At 44.0% G+C, this 19,125-nt stretch overlaps 1 protein-coding gene across 1 annotated transcript in view; it reads right to left on the bottom strand.

Moving 5' to 3' along the window:
* Nucleotides 1-19,125, bottom strand: part of DNER (delta/notch like EGF repeat containing) — a 333,590-nt gene that overhangs the window by 202,206 nt on the left and 112,259 nt on the right. The window contains 2 exon segments of the mRNA XM_007453261.1: nt 1,642-1,736; nt 3,918-4,220. Coding sequence (XP_007453323.1) covers nt 1,642-1,736; nt 3,918-4,220 — 398 coding nt within the window.

Below are 19,125 nucleotides of genomic sequence, written 5' to 3' on the forward strand. Positions count from 1 at the left end.
GGGGGGCGGGGGAAGAAAGAAGGTATTTAAAAGGATAGATCAGAACTATTCAGGAAGGCTTATGAAAGTAAAACAATATGACCTAGACAAGAAAAAACTGGTTTCATAAATATAAAGACAACTAAATGATCCTGATTTCCCTGAAACCGGCTCTGGACGGTGGAGTTTCATCTTTGGCACGAGCAACGGAACACTTAGGACAGGGGTCCCCCTACTGGCAGAACTCAGAGCTGCCTCAGATGCCACACCCTTCTCCCTACAGGGATTTCTTCCCTGTGCCCGGAGTTCACTGCCCATCCTGGCTTTTCCTATCAGAAGATTTCAAGGCAGGGGGTAGGGCATGCAGGGGCAGTGGAACAAAGCCCCTCTTCCAGGGACTCTGTTGTTTAGAAGGGAAGGTGGGAAAAAATGACCCTGTGTAAGTGAAGAGTGGGTCTCCAGTACCCACTGCCCTCTTAAAATGGAGCGATGCAGCACACTGGTTAACCAGGACGGGGGCCATATGTCCCCCTGTCTTCTGAAGTCCCTGAAGGCTAGAGAGCAAATGTCCATTTCAGGGCATGAGGGGTAGGATGGGGAGTGCCAGTTAATACCAACAGAGAGGACAGGCGGTGGGAGTTGTCAAACAGGTGCGGGGGGGGGGGGGGGGGGGGGGCTACTCTTCGTTGCGGTGCGTGGGCTCCTCACTGTGGTGGCTTCTCTTGTTGCGGAGCACGGGCTCTAGGCACGCAGGCTTCAGTAGTTGTGGCGCACGGGCTCTAGAGCGCAGGCTCAGTAGTTGTGGCGCACGGGCAGAAGCAGCCACAACACGGTGCTCCAGGCCGAGGGTCAGCCCGTGCAAAGGCCCTGCGGCAGGGCAGGGCTGGGCCTGGCGTGTTGGAGGGACAGCCAGGAGGCCCGTGTGGCTGGAGCAGAGTGAGCAAGGGGGAGAGAGGGAGGAGGGGAGGACAGGGAGGGGACAGGGCAGGTGGCACAGGGCCTCGTGGGCCGTGGGGAGGACTAGGGCTTTTACCATTGACCTTCAGCCGGTTTAGAATGATTCTTGTGGCTGGTTATGGGGCCGAGGTGGGGGGGGGGGGGGGGGGGGCAGTGCTCCAGGCAGCGTGACTCGCCAGCAAAGCAGAGCACCTGGCGCCCTGCTGGGGGCTGTCATCACTGCTTCCCTTTGCCTCCTCTCCATCCCCACCAGTGACAACCAGCCGTGTGTAATTTGAAGGAGCTTAAATTTAAAACACAACAAAACACTCATCTCACCTGCTTGTTTTTAAAGAGACAATTGTAATGTTTGGGTCTTAAATTTGGGGTAAATTATGCATACGAATTTAACTAATGGTCCACTAAAATCAGAAGAAGCCAAAGAATTTGGGGAGCAAAAGTCATTTGAGAGGAGAAGGGTCTGGCTCTAGATCTTAGCTAAGGCACCTGGGTTTCTTATCTCCCACCTACCTCATCCAATCCAGCCTCCCTGGAATCTCCTCTGAAATCGCTCCCTCTAGTTTTTGAGTGACAGAGGCCACATCTACACATGGAACCATTCATGATTCTCAATGGACTGACCAGTTATGGACCAGTTATGTGAACAGACACCACCCAGCAGACAGTCACAAACATAATCATTTTTAACTGGGAGTTTATTCTTACTTGACTGAAGTGTTCTGTGGCACTTCGAAGGACACCAGACGGCCACCCGCAGAGCTGTTAGAACTGGCATTCCCACAGGCAATATCTGGAATCACCTGCAGGAACAAAGAAAAACAACAGAGAAGACAAGTTATGGGGGTTAATCATGGTGCAAGATAACATTAGGAAGCAAAATTCCATGAGCTGCCTCCACTCCATTCCTTTGGGTGATGCTGGGGACAGCCACTTGAGAGGCCAAGTGAAATATTATAAACTCTAACCAAAATGAAAGCTTTGCCATTTGAGTTTCTGAAAGGCAAAAGCTTTGCTGAGAGGCATCTACACATTCCCGGGATGACTACAGCTGCTAATAGGATGTTTCGCGGAAGGGCGGAAGATCTGCTCCCCTCTCTCTTTCATCCCGCAAGCAGTCGCGGGCCTCTGTTCTCTGCTCGGTCTGGGGGTAACGAGGGACTAAATGCTTAGAGAACAAGGAGGTGGCCTGAAAGGACTAGCTTCCATGCCACTGGCAGAAATCTCAATGACTAGGAGAATGAGCTTTCCAGGGAGCAATAGACACGTCTGGTCTGAATGCCCGGGCTCTGTGCAGAGGTGTACGTAGGAGCACATGCTAAGGCCAGGTAGCTAGGAGCTGCCCTTTTTTTCCCCTGTGGACAAGACCTTCATTTTTAGGTAACGTGTTCCGGAAAGTATTATACTGATGTGTGCAAAAAAAGGAGCTCAAGGGGGGAAACTGTGCTCATCAGGAAGCATATTGCTAACACTTGAGCTGTGTCCAGTGAGGTGCCTCTGACCTGTTTATTCATTCATTCCTCATGCTGTGATCACTGTGCTCATCCCAAGAATCAAAACAAAAGGGGATTAAAAGTGTTCACCATCACTGAATTAACTGAGAACAATACAGAAATTCTCAGCACTTTCACCCCACTCCCAACATGTAGAATTTATTGTCCAGAAATATATTCACGTGTTCCTCTGGCACTTTTAACCTGCTTCTTGAACAGCCTATGAAATAACCGCATGACACGAATATGAGGCAATTCATTTTTACATTTACCAGCCATAGGACAGCATGCCTTTGAATAACTAGGTTGAAACGGTTGGCTGGGGAGAAATTTTCTTTAAAGGACACTTCCTTGATAAACATGGGACCAAATCTAATTCACATTCAAGAAGTGAGTCATTCAGCAAAGAGATATTAAAATCCTAACTTCAAAACATCCATTACAAATCTGAAATCAGGACAAGTTCACAGTTTTTTAGATAGGATAAAAACACTGCCCTGGGGTCTTCACAAATTGTGTGGCAATGAAAAAAAAATGTGGGTCAACTGGTTAAAATCACCCAGAAACATCAAACAAGAGATGCTGCCTTACCTCTTTTATAACAATAATCGAAATGTCTAGACATGTTCTTTGGCTCTAAAAATGCTACACAAAGATCTATATCGGTTTTTTTTTTTCCATTTAAGCTACAAAACCTGTAATAATATACAACCACAGGTCTGTATGGAAGTCATATAAAGGACAAGATATGGAGTGGAATTACACTTTATCAATGTTACTGCAAACTCATGTTTTGTATTTGTTCTTCTATTCTTCTAGCTAGCAAACTTATACTTTATGTCATCTTTTAAAGGTCTGCTGGAAAATCCTCAGAATGGGACTTTTGATGAGCTTGAAAAATCCAATAAGCCAAACCCAGACTGGACAAGATTCAATAAACAGAATTTGCTGTTGCCAAAATGAACAAAATTTGGAAATCTCATTCTCGAATGCACTGCCAAAATATTTTAAAAACTCAGTGATAGCATCTTTTTCTTCTAAATCCCACTGAAGTGCTGCAACTTACCACCAACAGAACCTAAACAATAACAACCAAAAACTGGAGCATAAAATTCCATGAAGGAAAATTAGGTCAATGATGGAGGGTCTGTAATATGTTCATTTATAATATTCTTCACTGAGTTGCCTGTCCCCAAATCTAACATTATCTCACAGAAATGTGTGTGGTTATCATTCCAGAAAATGATTTCATTCATTTTCTTCTCTTGCTTACTCTTTTTAGGCCCACAAAACAATCATAACCGAAACGTCCCATTTACGCAACCAAGGAGATTTCCTACACACAAGGGCAGAAAGGAAAGTTAGGCACATCTTTTGTTCAATATGTAACTTCAAGGTCTTGCATTTTTTTTTGCTGATATCAGAAACACTGGAATTATTTTAACTGTACTGGTTTCTTCCATAAAAGCACATGCACTAACATGTTCTCACCTCCACTTGATCCCATTTCATTTCTACAACTTTCTGCCCAGTTTTCGGCTGCCACGTTGGCAGGGTGATGGTGGCCTGAGAGCGGGGCAGGATTATGTCAGGCTCCTGGGTGGTAGGGACAGGCTGAAGCTGTCTGGGTGCCATGGACTCCGTCCAGCCAGAGACGGGGACGCTGGGAAGTGCCTGTTCACAGACTGGACCTTCATAGCCTTCATTGCAAATGCAGAGGTAGCCGTCGCTGCTGTTGCTACTGCTGCAGTTGCCATGGTGACACGGGTGGCTGGCGCAAGGATCCGAAACAAGCTGAAACGAGACCATAAATGGGTCAATTATTCCCTCATAAGGGAAAGTGGCGCCGTCTCTGGGAAATGAGCTCCGTGGCTCAGAGTTGCTGCTGTAACAGAAACGCAGTTCCTGTGGAATATGCATTTTTAACTACTTGTGCTGTTTGGGGCAGGGGGGCCTCCCAAGGTCATCCCAACATTAACCCTTCCATAGATAACAGGCGTCCAACAAGGAAGTATGTAGTTAGTGGGGAAGAGCCTCCCCCACCCCAAGGCCCTAAATGATGTTGATTTCAGGAACACTTATTTAGAGGAATTTTCTAAGGCAAAAATAGTTAAAACTGAGGCTCATTAGGAATATACCAACTTTGATACTTTTAGCTGCCAGTCAACTGATTACTAGGGATCTAAATTGAAATCTTCTCTTTCACATCCTGGACCATTCATTGCAAGGTTCCCTCATGAGAAATGACTGCCTAGTTTATCCCCCCTACAGATGCACTTACCTATGTCTTCCAATTTCCTACCTGATGAACAATTCTCTTTAAGGTGAATTAAAAGCTTCCAAAATGGATCAGCTTGCGTGACAACTGCATGCTAGAAGGGAGCATGGTGGTGACTTATATTAAGCAGAGTTCTGTGAAAGTTTCTACCTGATTATTTTGGAAGGTGATTACAGAGAAATGTTACCCTGCTGGATGTGGAAGATAAAATTTCAGTTGCGTATCTGTAAATTGTGCTCATGTTCTAAGGAAAGTGTTTATCGCTGAGTCCTTTGCTGACCTCTGACTTGCCATTTGTCATTACCTGGAGATGCTACAAAAACAATGTGAAATGAAGCAGCGAAACAATGTCTCCAGACAGCCCAAGGGTTCAGGCACCGTTCACAGAGCTTATTCAGTTATCATCTGCTTCTGTGATAACAGAAAATTAGACCCTGGTTTCTCAGGGCTGGTAATAGAATTGAGTGAATAATAGACAACAGAGAAATGGGACCTTCAATTTCTCTTGTTGAAATGAGTTCATACTTAAACACACATGGATAGAATTCTGCCTGGAAAAACAGCTACTCATTCTGCTAATGATCCTTGTCACACAATTTCCAGCAAACTCCTTTAGGGAGATTAAGGGATTTGGGATTGAATAAAATGAAGCTCCAAAAATACCACACTGTTAATTCTATTCTATCACTTGGCAAAACCTTCACAAAATCTCAGATAAGAGTAGATAAACTGGTATCTGAAGAAAATATTTCAAGCGTAAATAATTTAAAATATTTACAATCTTTATCAACTCAAAGTAAAATCCAAACTCCTTCCACGGCAAAGCCCTCCCTGATCTGGCCCCTTCCTATCCCTGAGGTCCTTTCTTCCCACACTTTATCCTCTTCCCTTACATTCAACCCCCTTCACCTTCTTTATGTCCCTGCACTATGCCAAGGTCATTCCCACCCCAGGGCCTTTGCACCTGCTGGGCCCTCTGCCTGGAATGCTTTTCTCTCAGACTTTGCATGGCTCTCTACCTCATTTCACAAAGTTCTCTACTCGTATGTCATCTCCTCTGAGAAGCCTTCCCTCACCGTGAAATCTAAAATAAATCCCTTTTTTGTTTCCCAAAGACAAGCGAGCCCCGTCAGTGCATGGACTTATCTGCCATGTTCACAGCTCTATTCACAGCATGTTGAGGAACACAGAAAACATGGGAGAGTTTCTTTAACAAAGCACTGGAAAAATAAAGACAGATAGATCAATCAACATCTGAAAAGCAATGTGTGATGAGGGACAGACTGAATTCCTCCTTTAGTCCGGATACTGTTCCCGTGCTTTGGATTTATTCCTAGGAAGCCTTTGTGGAATGGGTATCACCTCAAGAAGGAGAAAGAATTTAATTAGCTAGGATAAAAGGGACATATAAACCAGGTTTCTGATATCAGCTCATCTGACGGTTGACCTAGTCACAAATTAAGACTTTTAACACATGCCTAAAAACAAAGAAATACATTTAAATCATTTTTAAAAATTGGAGAGATCATTACAAAAGTCAATTCTGGAAGTGCAGACCTCCATGGTGCAGCTTAGGGAATGACAAGGCAAAGTCCACAAGGCAAAGACCACAAGGCAAAGACCACCAATCTGATGGCCAAGGATGCCCCAGGGCTTCTGTCCCATTGCCACAGCCTACTGCTAGAGACTGCCAGTCTCAGAGACCATCAAGGTGAGTCACTGTGTGAAGTCCGTCCCTTCATGGGCAGTGTCGGTGTGGGTGCCGGTGGAGACAGCTGGGTGGGAAGGGCAGGCCCCCAGGGCAAGGCCCAATTCACCAAGCCCAGGAGTCAGCTCCACCAAGTGAGGGAATAAATAGCCGAAAGAAAAATATGCTGAGGATAAACAATACCATCTAAGTGCTGCTGTCTAGGCTTGACAGATGAGAGGAAAGCAGGAAGAGCATGGGATTCAATAAGGAATGACTAACGTCAAACGCCAGGAGAAACGCTCTGGGTAGAGTAAAGAGGACAGAAGCTAAAAATTAAACTATCAGTTGTATAGATTTCTAAAGGGACTCAAAACAGTGAATGCTGTGATGGTGCACACACATACACACATGTACACACACATGCACTGAATACAAAGCAGGGCGTTAAATGCACTGCGAGATCATTGATCTCTTCTTTAAAATAATCATGTCATATTCATGCTACTCCTTGGGTTTTTGCCTAGTTGTTTCACTAACATTGACAATTACCTTCCTTTCTATCCTCTAACACTTCAGACTAGTTTCATTAAAAAAAAAAACCAATCTTTTCCGTTGCCTAACAGCAAATACAAGATAAAATACAATCATTAATCTTTAAGCAAAATCTTGGCATCATAAATATTTATTGTAAGTCCTGTTTTTCTGTACACAGCTTATTGAGTTGTTTTTTTAAGTTTGTTATCACACAGGGAAAAAGTCCTGTTACAGAGATCACTACTGCCCTTGAATCCCATTACATTTGAACTAGAAGCAGAAAATAAGCAAACTGCCAAAATGAATAATGAGGCAAAATATCGTAATTAATAGACCTGACTTTGGGGATGCTTAAAATTCAAGGTGATACCTTCTTGGCTATAATTTCTAGCTTCTAATGATGGGGGGGAAAGGGATGAAGACTTTGTAATATCAGCAGAAAGAGCAAAGAGAAAGCCTATGTGTTAATGGTTTTCTGCTTACAGTAACCAACAAGCTCATTTATTAAATGCTGTATGTTCATGGCATCAGATTTCTATTTAAACCAAATTTTTTCACATCACAGAGCTAAGCTAAAACTATTCTTTTCATATTTTATTTTCAACTTTTCACCTATGTCAAATAATTTATGCTACAATCAAGAGTGCTTATGGGGGTGCATACAGGGTGAGGTCAGAGCAAAGGTGCCTGCCAGCCCCGGGACTCATGATTTGAAGGCAGTCTCATGTGACACTTTAGCCGTGACCTGTTTTCCTTCCCTAAACTGAGTGCTGCCCATGTTTTTGGCAATGCCAGTGCCCTCTGCAGCATACAAACAGAAGGATGAAAAGGTCAAACTTAAAACAGGTATAAAAGAGGCCCACTTACAGAGTCGTTAAGATACAATACGTCAAAGCTACCAAGGTCGCTGCAAAGTGCTGCACGTGAACACCTTTGTCTGCCTTACGTGGTGATGGTGGGGCCCGGGAGAAACATAACCACCTTCCTGGTGATCCTTCCATGCTAGTTTAGACACTTGGTGGACTTTGTTCCAACTTCTCCTGTACTTTTACAGAAAACTCAACATGGCTGATCAGTACTTCAAGTGCCATTTATCCAGCACTTATGATGTGCCAGGTAGGATGCCTAGAAGAGGGGTCAGGAGGATAAAGAATGCCCAGTCCCAGCCCTCAAAGAACTCTCAGTCCAACAAAAGGGTAAGACACATGAACTTGGATGTGCCCTGAGCCGTCTAATTGTCAACTAATACCCTGCATGTATGCGTGTCAACCATTACGATCGTGTGTTTGATTGAGTTAAAGTTCTTAACACTGAAAAAGAGAACGGGCTTGATGATTGCAGCTAAGAAATGAGCAGCTTACAAGCAGGTCTCAGAAACCATCTCTTAGGTAGCAGTGGCAGCTCTCACAAAAGAAGCAGCAGAAAAGAATTTTCTAGGCAAAAATGGAGGCAGGTGAGAACCCAGCATCCTGGTGATGGCCCTGGTGTGCAGGTGGCTGAGCGGCTTGGGCGAGTTACTTGCCTGCTCTGGATACACATTCCTCGCACATCCAGGGGCTGGGGTGGAACATGTCAAGTTCTGCTCCAGCTCTGTGGTTTAGGTTCCTATTGACATGACTGTTTTCAGAGGGTCCAGAAGAGCACAGAGCAAACCTGGGGTCACCTCCCTCCCTCATTTATACCCACGTTCAGTGGGCAGAGTCATCCAAGCAATGGGAAGAATGTCTGAGGAAACGGACGCAAAGAAGGAGAGCCTACAAACACTGATGGAACACGCCACTTGGCTCAGGCCATGCAAGTCACCTGCGGGGAGGGAGGGACACGGTGGCCTCGGGGCACTGAGAGAGGAGTGCAGAAGGGAAATAACAGGGGTGGCGGGGGTTTTTAGTAAACTGTCTGAGCAGCAGAATCAATTAAGGAAATTTTAATACAGATTTTGATACAGATATTAGTAGTATAGGAAGAAGAGGTGACTTATTAAGTAAGGAACAAAAACAAAAGCCTGAAAGCAGGATCTTTCAACTCGTACACTACTGACTCTTTGGGCTGGGCATTCTTTGGTGTAGGGGTTGCCCTGTACATTGTAGGATGTTGAACAGCATCCCTCATCTCCACTTACTGGATGCCAGGAGAACCCTCCCACCAACGATGGCAGCTGTGACAACCAAAAACGTCTCCAGACACTGCCAGTGTTCCCTGGGGAAAAGCCACCCCCAGCTGAGAACCACTGTCTCAAAGGAACAGATTGAAGCATTTTATTCCATCAAAATGTTTTGAAAATCCATAAGACTCCATAAATACAGTCAAAAGGCAACAATATGGTGGAGGAAAATACGTACCACCTATTACAAAAGACTAAGTCCTTTACAATATAGATTCCTAGATATCAATAAAAGAGAAACACCTCGGTAAAAAGGAAAAAGAAACTGGCAATATGCAGAATGATTTGTACAGAATCATGCCATTTTTATACTACTTTTAAACACAGTGTTACATATGCACTTGTATGTGTATAAGTACAAATACAATTTTTTTAAAGTAGAATGGACCATCATTTTAGTAATCTGTCTGAGCAGCAGAATCCTTTAAGGAACATTTTAAAATACAGATTCCCGAGCTTCCCTGGTGGCGCAGTGGTTGAGAGTCCGCCTGCCGATGCAGGGGACACGGGTTCGTGCCCCGGTCCAGGAAGATCCCACATGTCGTGGAGAGGCTGGGCCCGTGAGCCATGGCCGCTGAGCCTGCACGTCCGGAGCCTGTGCTCCGCACTGGGAGAGGCCACAACAGTGAGAGGCCCATGTACCGCAAAAAAAAAAAATACAGATTCCCCAGCCCCAAGCTGCTAATCAAAAACTCTGAGGGTGTGGCACTATCAAAGGAATAACTTATCTGGTTAATCCACAATGAAGAAAGACCACAATAAAGGGTCATACTCCACCTCCCCTGCACTGGAAGAAATGTGGAAATTCTCCCCCTCCACTCCCACCCAACTGAACTATATGGAGGTGAATGATGGACAGCCCACTGCAGAGGCTAAACAGAGAACAGGTAGAACCCTGGAGGAGGATGGGTGGAGAGGAAACACCCACCCCAGGGGCCATGAGATAGCAGGAGAGTGTCTACATCTGCCAGCTGACGGAGAGGGACCAGGACAAAGAAGACCCCAGAAATTGGAGTTTGGGGTTTCTGGAAAAATGATAATAATCAATTGCTCATGAAGCACTGCGATACAGCAGAGAAAGCCTGGGATTCTACTCCCATTTGTGGGTGATCTTGGACCAGGCCAGAAAGGTTCCTGGGGCTCAAGCTCCTCAATTATAAAAGGAAGGGATGGGACCAGAGAACCCTAATGGCCTTTCAGTTCTTCATATCATGTTTCTTGTCCAAAACAGGAACTGCACTGGTTAGAAATGTCATCTTCATGCTTAAAGACAAATGCACACTGTTGGGGTCCAACTGTCACAGTATTTTTGTCTTAAAAAGGAATTTTTCCCACTTTCTTCAATAAAGATCTCAACTATATTGCAACACCAACTGCTTACCCACTAGGAGTAAAAATGTGCGAAAAAAAAAAAAATCACTACAGTGCTTATGCCAGTAGTAGTCTTGGCCAAGAAATGCATCCCATGAATTTTTTTTTCCCAAATCCAAATAATAAAAGTGCTCATTCACTTTACTGAAACAAGAACTATATATCTTAGTGAAATACACTAAATAAGCTTAATTCCCACGTGTTTTGGTATTTCTTTACTTCTGTATTAGGGACTCTAAATTACTTGAAAAATTATTCCAGGACTAATCTGGGCAGTCCACTTTTCCCTTCAATTCTGAGTCACTTTCTTGAAATCAGCCTGTCCTGGTTTTTGCATGTGGGTTGAGTCACATCTGAAAGTAGGCTAAAAGGAAATTACAAGCAGAATTCAAACTTTTGACATGAAATGAATCCATTAAAAATAAACCACTGCTTGTCCAATTATTTTCCAACTTTTCCATGGTATCTCTTTAAAACCTGATACTTTTAGGGCTTCCCTGGTGGCCCAGTGGTTGAGAGTCCGCCTGCCGAGGCAGGGGACACGGGTTCGTGCCCCGGTCTGGGAGGATCCCACATGCTGCGGAGCGGCTGGGCCCGTGAGGCATGGCCACTGAGCCTGCATGTCCAGAGCCCGTGCTCCGCAACGGGAGAGGCCACAACAGTGAGAGGCCCGCGTACCGCAAAAAAAACCCAAAAAAACAAAAACAAAAACCTGACACTTTTAGAAATTATCTTGAAATTGCACTCCCTTTGCTATAGTCCAGCTAACACACACAGTCAATACTCATACTGATGAATCTTTAATCCCTGCTCGTTGCAGATATATCAAAATTAAATAACTGTTCTTCAGAAACTTGGCAAACCCTTTGTCGCTTGCCCTCCATATTCAACTAAATTCTAAGAGATAACATTCAACTGCATTTACTGGCATGGGCACACCAGCCTCAATGAAATGCTTTTTTTTTTTTTTTTCTTTTTTCTTTCAATCATTCAAAAACCAGTTCCTTGAATCAGAAAGTTACAGAAAAATTCCATTTTTCTGTAAGTTGGGGAAATTCTTCTCCCATCTCTCATCACAGACACTCATACATCCCAGCAAACTTCTTTTACAAAACAACAATGTCATGAATACAGGAAATATGTCAACTTTTACCTCCCTGCCTATTCATGAAAAGAAGCCTGCAGCAAAATGGGAATGAAACTTCCTATGAAGATCATATGATCATCTCAACCGGTGCAAGAAAAGCATTTTATTAAATTCAACATCCATGTAAAATGAAGATGTTTAGAAAACCAGGAATAGACGAGAACTTCTTTATCCTGACAAAGAGTATCTACAAAAAAACCTTCAGAGTGTAATACTTATCGGTGAAATGTTGAAAAAGTTCTCTCTGAAACTGAGAACAAAGGAAGGATTTTGCTATCACCACGTCCACTGAACACTACACTAAAGGTCCTAGCCAGTGCAAGGAGGCAAGAGTAAAAAGAAGTTACAAGGACTGAATAGGAACAGAATTGTCATGATTCACAGACTATGGGATGATGCATGCAGATAAGTTAGAATATGGAACTTCAGCAGGTTTGCTAGATGCAAGGTCAAAAGGTTTTTTTAAAAAGAAAAAGAACAATTGCATCTCCATGTAGCAGAAACAAAAAATAAAATCTTTTGAAAGGTGTTGTGTACAATATTTTAAAAATCCCTAGGAATATATCGAACTAGAGAAGTGCATGGCCTCAACAAAGAGCTATAAAATAGGATTGAAAGAAATTAAAGACAAACACAAATGGATGGAGAGTCTAGTTAGAGTGTTAGTGTTCTAAAAAGCTAGTTAGTGTTCTAAAACATTAGAACACTTATTTTTTTACAAAGATTCAAATGTTCCCCAGTGACCTACAGATTCAATGCAACTACAACGAAAATCACAACAGTGTATTTTGGTCTTGTGTGAAATGTCCCCAAGTAGCCCAGACACTCCTAAATAAGAAGAACAATGTGGGAAGGCTTTGCTCTATAAAAAATAAGGAACTTGAAAGCTGCAGTAATTAGGACAATGGAATAAAAAGTCAAGAAATAGAATAACCATATATGGACAATTCATTTCTGGAATAGTGTGATGAATATAGTCTTTTCAATAAATTGATAACAATATGGGGGAAAAAATTAAGCTTGACTCCCCCCACACACACCAGACACAAAGATTAAATTGCAAATTGCAATTGAAACTAATATAAATCAATTATACTTCAATTTTATTTTTTTAATTTAAAAATAAGTTTCTAAAATATTTCTAAATAAATAAATGCATACAATGGAATAGATAGATAGATAGATGGCAAGTGGATTGTAGGTCTAAGAATGAAAGCCTACAGGGTGCTATGAAAAACAAAGAGTGGGGCAGTGAACTCACTAAAGGACTCCAGGAGGTCTTTCTGTGTCAAGTTAAGTGTCAAGGGTTAAAGATGAGCTACCCAAGGAAAGAAGAGCAGGAAAGGGGGCTCCTGCCAGAAAGAACAACTGCAAAGGCCCTGAGACATAAAATGGGTGGTGTAAGAGGAGAACTACAAACAGTTCTATTTAACTGGAGAACACGTGAAGTGTCTGCCAGAGAGTTTTAAAAGGAGGGCTGCTGAAAAAAATGAAGACCAGTTGGTAGTATATTGGACTTTGGCTCTGAAGGCAAATCCATAATGAATTTTAAGGAGAGCTATGACAGATGAAGCATTTTAGAAAAATCCCTCTAGCAAGAATGGGATGATGCATTTGAGGGGGTCAATCTGGAGACAGGAGCGTGGGAAGAAGCCACTGCCATCAGCGGAGTGAGTAGGGCTGCAGGCCATGTCTAGGGCTGGGTCAGCATAGACGGAAACCTGAAGGTGGGCTGGAGAATCGGTAGGGCTGGAGACTAACTGATTAGGTATGGGGGTAAGACAGGAAAGGGACTGTGCGTGGGAACTCCTGGGATTCTGGCCCGAACAAGCAGGTGAAGGGTAAGGTCACTCACTGAAACGTGGGATTCAGAAAGAAGAGAAGTTTCGAAAGGAGCAGGAAGTCATGGTTTTGGTTTGGGGAAGGAAGGTATTTGGGTGCCTAAGGGACACTGAGTAGGGGATGCCCTTAAGAGACTGTCAGTACAGATCTGGTGCTGGGGGGAAGTAATGAGCCAGTTACCAGCATGTTGCAGGTGGGAGAGGGGTGGCACTGCATACACACAAAATCACTGAGGGTGAGGCCTCACAGAGGCTGGGAAGGGTGGGCTGGAAGAGGCAGGAAACCATTCTCACAGAGAGGAAAAAGGAGTTACAGGCAAGAGTTAAAATGTGTTGAGGGCCCACAGGACCAGGTCCCTTATATGTCTCAACTCATTTGCTCTTAACAATCCAATGAAATAGATATCATCCTCACTTTATCCTGGGAGCTAAGGCTCAGAAAGGTTAAGCAGCTGGTCCAAAGTCACACACAGTAGGTGTCAGAGCTGAGAGGTGAACGGAAGACTGAGTGATTCCAAATTGTAACCTCTTCCCATATTCCAAAGTGTCTTAATTTACTTCGTTAAGTCAAGGAGTGGGTTTGCGAAGGAGTGTGTGGCTAACAGCCAGAGGCCACTAGAGGAAGATAACTCGATTACTGGAAAGGGGACCCTGCGTTTGGCACTGACAAGGGCAGTTTGGGTAGCCAGAGGGGTCAGAGGCCACCTTCCAGTGGGTCGGGAAGAGGAGGGCAGGACACACAGGACACAGAGGAATAGAGGGGACCCTGGCTCCAGTCAGCTGTGAAGGGCTTCAGGCTAAACAGACCCCAAACTCAGTTTATCAGACGCCCTCAGCTCAGAGAGAGAGAAGACGCCTGCCCAGAGGCCCTGGTTCATGGTTCTGTTCAACGATCCAATTCTGCATACACAGAATGTGAGATGCCTGAAGGCGTGCCCAGGAGCATGCAGCCTGTACAAATACGCCGCCCTAGAGGGGGTCTGGGCAGGGTGAAGAGCTGGGAAAGGTCAGATTTTCTTCTGCACTCATTCAGACAAGCAGCCCCAGGAAAACTTGTAGGCGCAAGCGTCTGCTGGATGAACAGCATGCTGACCAAGTTTCAGGAATGTGCAAAAGAGCAAAGTCTGAGCCCCAAGAATACTGGCAAATGGGGCTGCTCTACCCAGATAAAGTCAGAGAGAGCAGAGTATAGCGTGTAACATGCCCACAGCAAAGAGAGCCAAGGTGAGGGGTCTCAGGGATTCGACCCAGACAAGCCACACTGGCAGTGAGAGAAGACATAGGGGAAGGTGCCTTCTGTCCTGAGAAGAGGTAGCTCATTAAAGTCTGGGGTGGAATCGTCCACACACGTGTGGGATTACACCTTTCTGGGTGACGTTTCCCACCAAACAAAAGAAGCATTATTTTGTTTACGTCTTTTTTTTTTCCCCTAGGAAATGTCTTTGTCATCTGCCAACTCTGTAACCTGTGTCACAACCTGAGACACACACCCTCAGTGTTACCTGAGAGGGACAGGTAACTGCCCTCAGCAGGAGGCCCTGGTAAAGATCACACCGTCAAGAGCAGTGTCAACTGCATCCCTCATTTTTTGCCTTTTCCATCTTTTTTCTTGAAGTGAGTTGATTTACAACATTATATGAGTTTCAGGAACTGCATCCCTATTTTGAGAGTTTCCTGCACCCAGAGTTCCCGTTCCTGAAATATCCCTGAAGCTTCTGGCAAAGATGATGACACCAGCTTGCCTTTGCCCAAAAGTAACCTCAAGGTTCCTTCCTGACGTTCCTCCCAGATGGTGGAGCAGCACGAGGATTCCACGGAGACTCTCCAGCAACACAGAAGCCACGCGAGGCCATGGGAGCCAGGGAAGAGGCCCAAATACAGTAGCCTCTGTGTTATCCTAATGGGTTTGGTTGCCATCCTGGAAGCTTTGGGAAGCCAATGAAATACATCATACCAGAGTGGGGACTGGAGTCAGTCTTCCACTTTCAAAAGAACCTTTTACGCTTCTTAGGGGCCCCAAAGGTAGTCTCCAAATATTAAAATGTGTTGATTTCTTTGTTACTTAAAATAGTTGTAAATGACAAATGCTACCCTACTTCTGTAGGGTAGCAGGGAGCTGCAAAACCAGGAACGCAGTAGGCACTCAATAAATATTTATTGTCTGAAACGGAGAAGGCATTGCTTTCTTTTAGACCATTCTCCACTCGGAGCCCATACCTGCTAGGCTTGATAGCCTGGATCCTTAAGAAAAGTTGGGGGAGAATTCTAGGATACTATGAAACCAGGGTACAAAATCTTATTTGGTGGGCTTCTCTGGTGGCACAGTGGTTGAGAGTCCGCCTGCCGATGCAGGGGACGCGGGTTCGTGCCCCGGTCCGGGAAGATCCCACATGCCGCGGAGCGGCTGGGCCCGTGAGCCATGGCCACCGAGCCTGCGCGTCCGGAGCCTGTGCTCCACAACGGGAGAGGCCGCAACAGTGAGAGGCCCGCGTACCGCAAAAAAAAAAAAAAAAAAAAAACCTTATTTCAGAAAGGCTTTTGCTCTAAGCTGTAAAGTGTTCTGTATGCTTGTGTACCTGCCTGGCCTCTTGACCACTTTGATGTGTGCTTTTCTCTCTGCAGGCACAAAAATTCTCTTTGCCCTCTTTTCAGCTTTCCTAAACTTCAGTGGAAACAGCTGCTCTAATTTTAATAACCATCTGCTCTGGAGATGGGGACGAGCATCAGTGGCCCTGCGGATAAATCTCAAGTCTTCCTCTTATCCAACTTCATGTGCCTGGAGGTAAGCCTTCTAGAACCAGCAAGCTTCATGTAGGGATCTTCACTAAGAAGAAAAGCTAGAAAGAAAAAAAAAATGAAATTCAAACCATCAAAAGAGCAGGGCCTGGATATCCATTAGCAATTGTTTTTAAATCCACAAAAGCCAAAGACCCCCAAAGAGCATGCACGCTCGTATTAGTCATCTCGGGGCACAGTTGGAAAGAAGCTCTCTGATTGGCTAACATCTTACTAAAAGGCCAAGTGTTTTTCCAAGAGGAAGCTGAGAGGACCTTTAACGTTATGAAAGACAAAAGAAGCTAAAGGAAAACTAATAAAGGAATAGAACAGGGCTGAGGGTGGAAGAGGTCATCCATGAAAGCCCTGCCAACTAGAAACAGCCATGGGTTGTGAAGCACAGAAAAGAGGAAGGTCACAAAGACTGGAGTGTCTGCAGCCTGGGAGTTAGGGCAGGGAGGGGGAGGCACAAGGATAGAAAACCACCACCACCTTAACTGTGCAGCCCTACGGATGGGGGAATGCTTTACCGGGAAGCAGAAGAGAGAACATTCAAAGTGCCTTCATGTGCATTGTCTTTAAGACACAGAGCGGTTTCCTCGACCATGACGAGCTAAACCTTAAATCAGCAGAGAGCTGGTGCCTGTACAGTTATGTCTACAGAAGTGGTACGGCAGAGGCACTGTGGCTCTGAAGGCACTCAATACTGATAATACAAATGATCTCTTTAAATACACAAATATTTAGCGTTTCCAATTTAGGCATGAAATTAGAAGGGTAGAAAACCACACTGGAAAAACAGTCAGTAAGATATAACCATGTAGAATTAAGGGTTTTTCAGCAAACTAATTTTTGAGCACAGAGCATCCTCTGAATTGTTTTAGTATGTTGATGAAACCAATCACATTTAATAATGCTTGCCAACTTGGACTATGTGAATTAAGTTACTGCATAAAGCTTACAGACACTGCCACTTTTCTTGCATATGTAAATACTATAGGCACACAGAAAATAAAAGCTTAATTGATGGGAAATTTCATTATTCAGGACTTTTATTATAACAGATTGAACTGATAGGCAGACCCTTCTCCAGCTAAAACCATTTAACAATTTTAGTTAACATAGAAAATGCTTTAATTCAAGGGTGAGCTTTAAAAGAGGGTAGGAGAGAAGAGAAATCCTCAAGTTTCAGAAACGAAAAGGGAAGAGGACTCGAAACCAGAGCCATTAGCTCTTCATTAACCACAGGGATTATGGACCTGGAATAATACCTAAGGACTGGGTGGGGGCTGGATTCTATAAATCACACAGGGATGGGAAATGTGGCCTTGAGCCCAAGAGAAGTAGGGGAGCTATACTTGAGTCCATACATAAAGCCTCTTAGAGCCACACTGTCTGTTCATAAAAAGGCAAGTGGTCTGGAGATATATCTACCTGCAGGCCTGGAGAAACCTCTGAAAAACTGGCATAGCTCCAGGGTCTTTGGATTGAAAAAAAGTTGCCCCTGGAGTAGTCAAAACCTTCCATCTAAATAGACCATGAAATTAACAACATCCCCTTGATGTGGAAATCCTAAACCAAGAAATGCACATAAAAACTTGACCAGAATCAGCAGAGTGATGCAGTGACACTTTCACAACACAGAGCACATGAGACTCACACACACACAAGTGCACACATAAACACTATAATGAGCTCACAATAAAAAATTACAAACTGCACAAGGAAACACACCACCATCAGCATGTAGAACTGCAGGTAAAGACTCAACAGAACCCTTTCCCCTACTACATCTTAAGATAAAATAAGATGCTTACGGTATATTTGAAACATTTTTAGGATTCCCCACTTAACTTCCTTGCTTATTTTAATTGGCCTGATTAATTGGCCTGATACTTTTGATAAGACGGTTTCTACCAAAGAATACTAAGAGTTTGTACAGCTAAGATTTCTGAGGGCTTACACTACGCATCGCACAGTTCCCAGCATTTTCCATGTTTTAACTCATTTCATTTTCACTATAACCCTACCCAGTTAAGTAGAATTATCTGTATGTAATTATATACAGAGAGTACATGAGGCTCAGAGAATTAGAGTACCCGTCCACGGTCATCAGCTAGCATGTAATAAGAATACTAATCCAGGGAATTTCCTGGTGGTGCTGTGGTTAGGACTCTGCGCTTTCACTGCCATGGACCCCAGGTTCAATCCCTGGGGAACTAAGATCCTGCAAGTCGCATGGCATGGACAAAAACAAAAACAAAAAAAGAATACTAATCCAGGCAGAAAGATACAATTCCAACCAAAACCCCGTGTTCTTTTTTCTCCTAATTTGTCAAATTGATCCAAAAACTTAAACAGGAGATGAAAGGGGCAAGTATTTCCAAGATAATTTGAAGAAAAATAAAGATATATTTTCCTGACCAGATATAAAAATTTACTAGAAGTCTATAATCATTGTAACAGTATATAGTATTGGTACAGGTATAGACAAATTAAACAATGTGTCAGAAAAGAGCACAGAGATTTAGTGTATAAAGGAACTTGTTATGTACCAGGGAAAGCATTAAAAATTAATGCAAAAGGATAAACTATTTAGTAAGTGGTATTTGAATAATTGCTGATCCCTGTAGCTAAAGTAAGTATGTAATCCATGCCATATACACCCACACACAGAAAAAAAATGAATTCCAGGGCTTCCCTGGTGGCGCAGTGGTTGAGAGTCCGCCTGCCGATGCAGGGTACACGGGTTCGTGCCTTGGTCCGGGAAGATCCCACGTGCCGTGGAGCAGCTGGGCCCATGAGCCATGGCCACTGAGCCTGCACATCCTGAGCCTGTGCTCCACAACGGGAGAGGCCACAACAGTGAGAGGCCCGCGTACCGCCAAAAAAAAAACCATTA

The sequence above is a fragment of the Lipotes vexillifer genome, unplaced genomic scaffold, assembly GCF_000442215.2.
Source record: "Lipotes vexillifer unplaced genomic scaffold, Lipotes_vexillifer_v1.1 scaffold471, whole genome shotgun sequence".
In the NCBI taxonomy this organism is placed as follows: domain Eukaryota; kingdom Metazoa; phylum Chordata; class Mammalia; order Artiodactyla; family Lipotidae; genus Lipotes; species Lipotes vexillifer.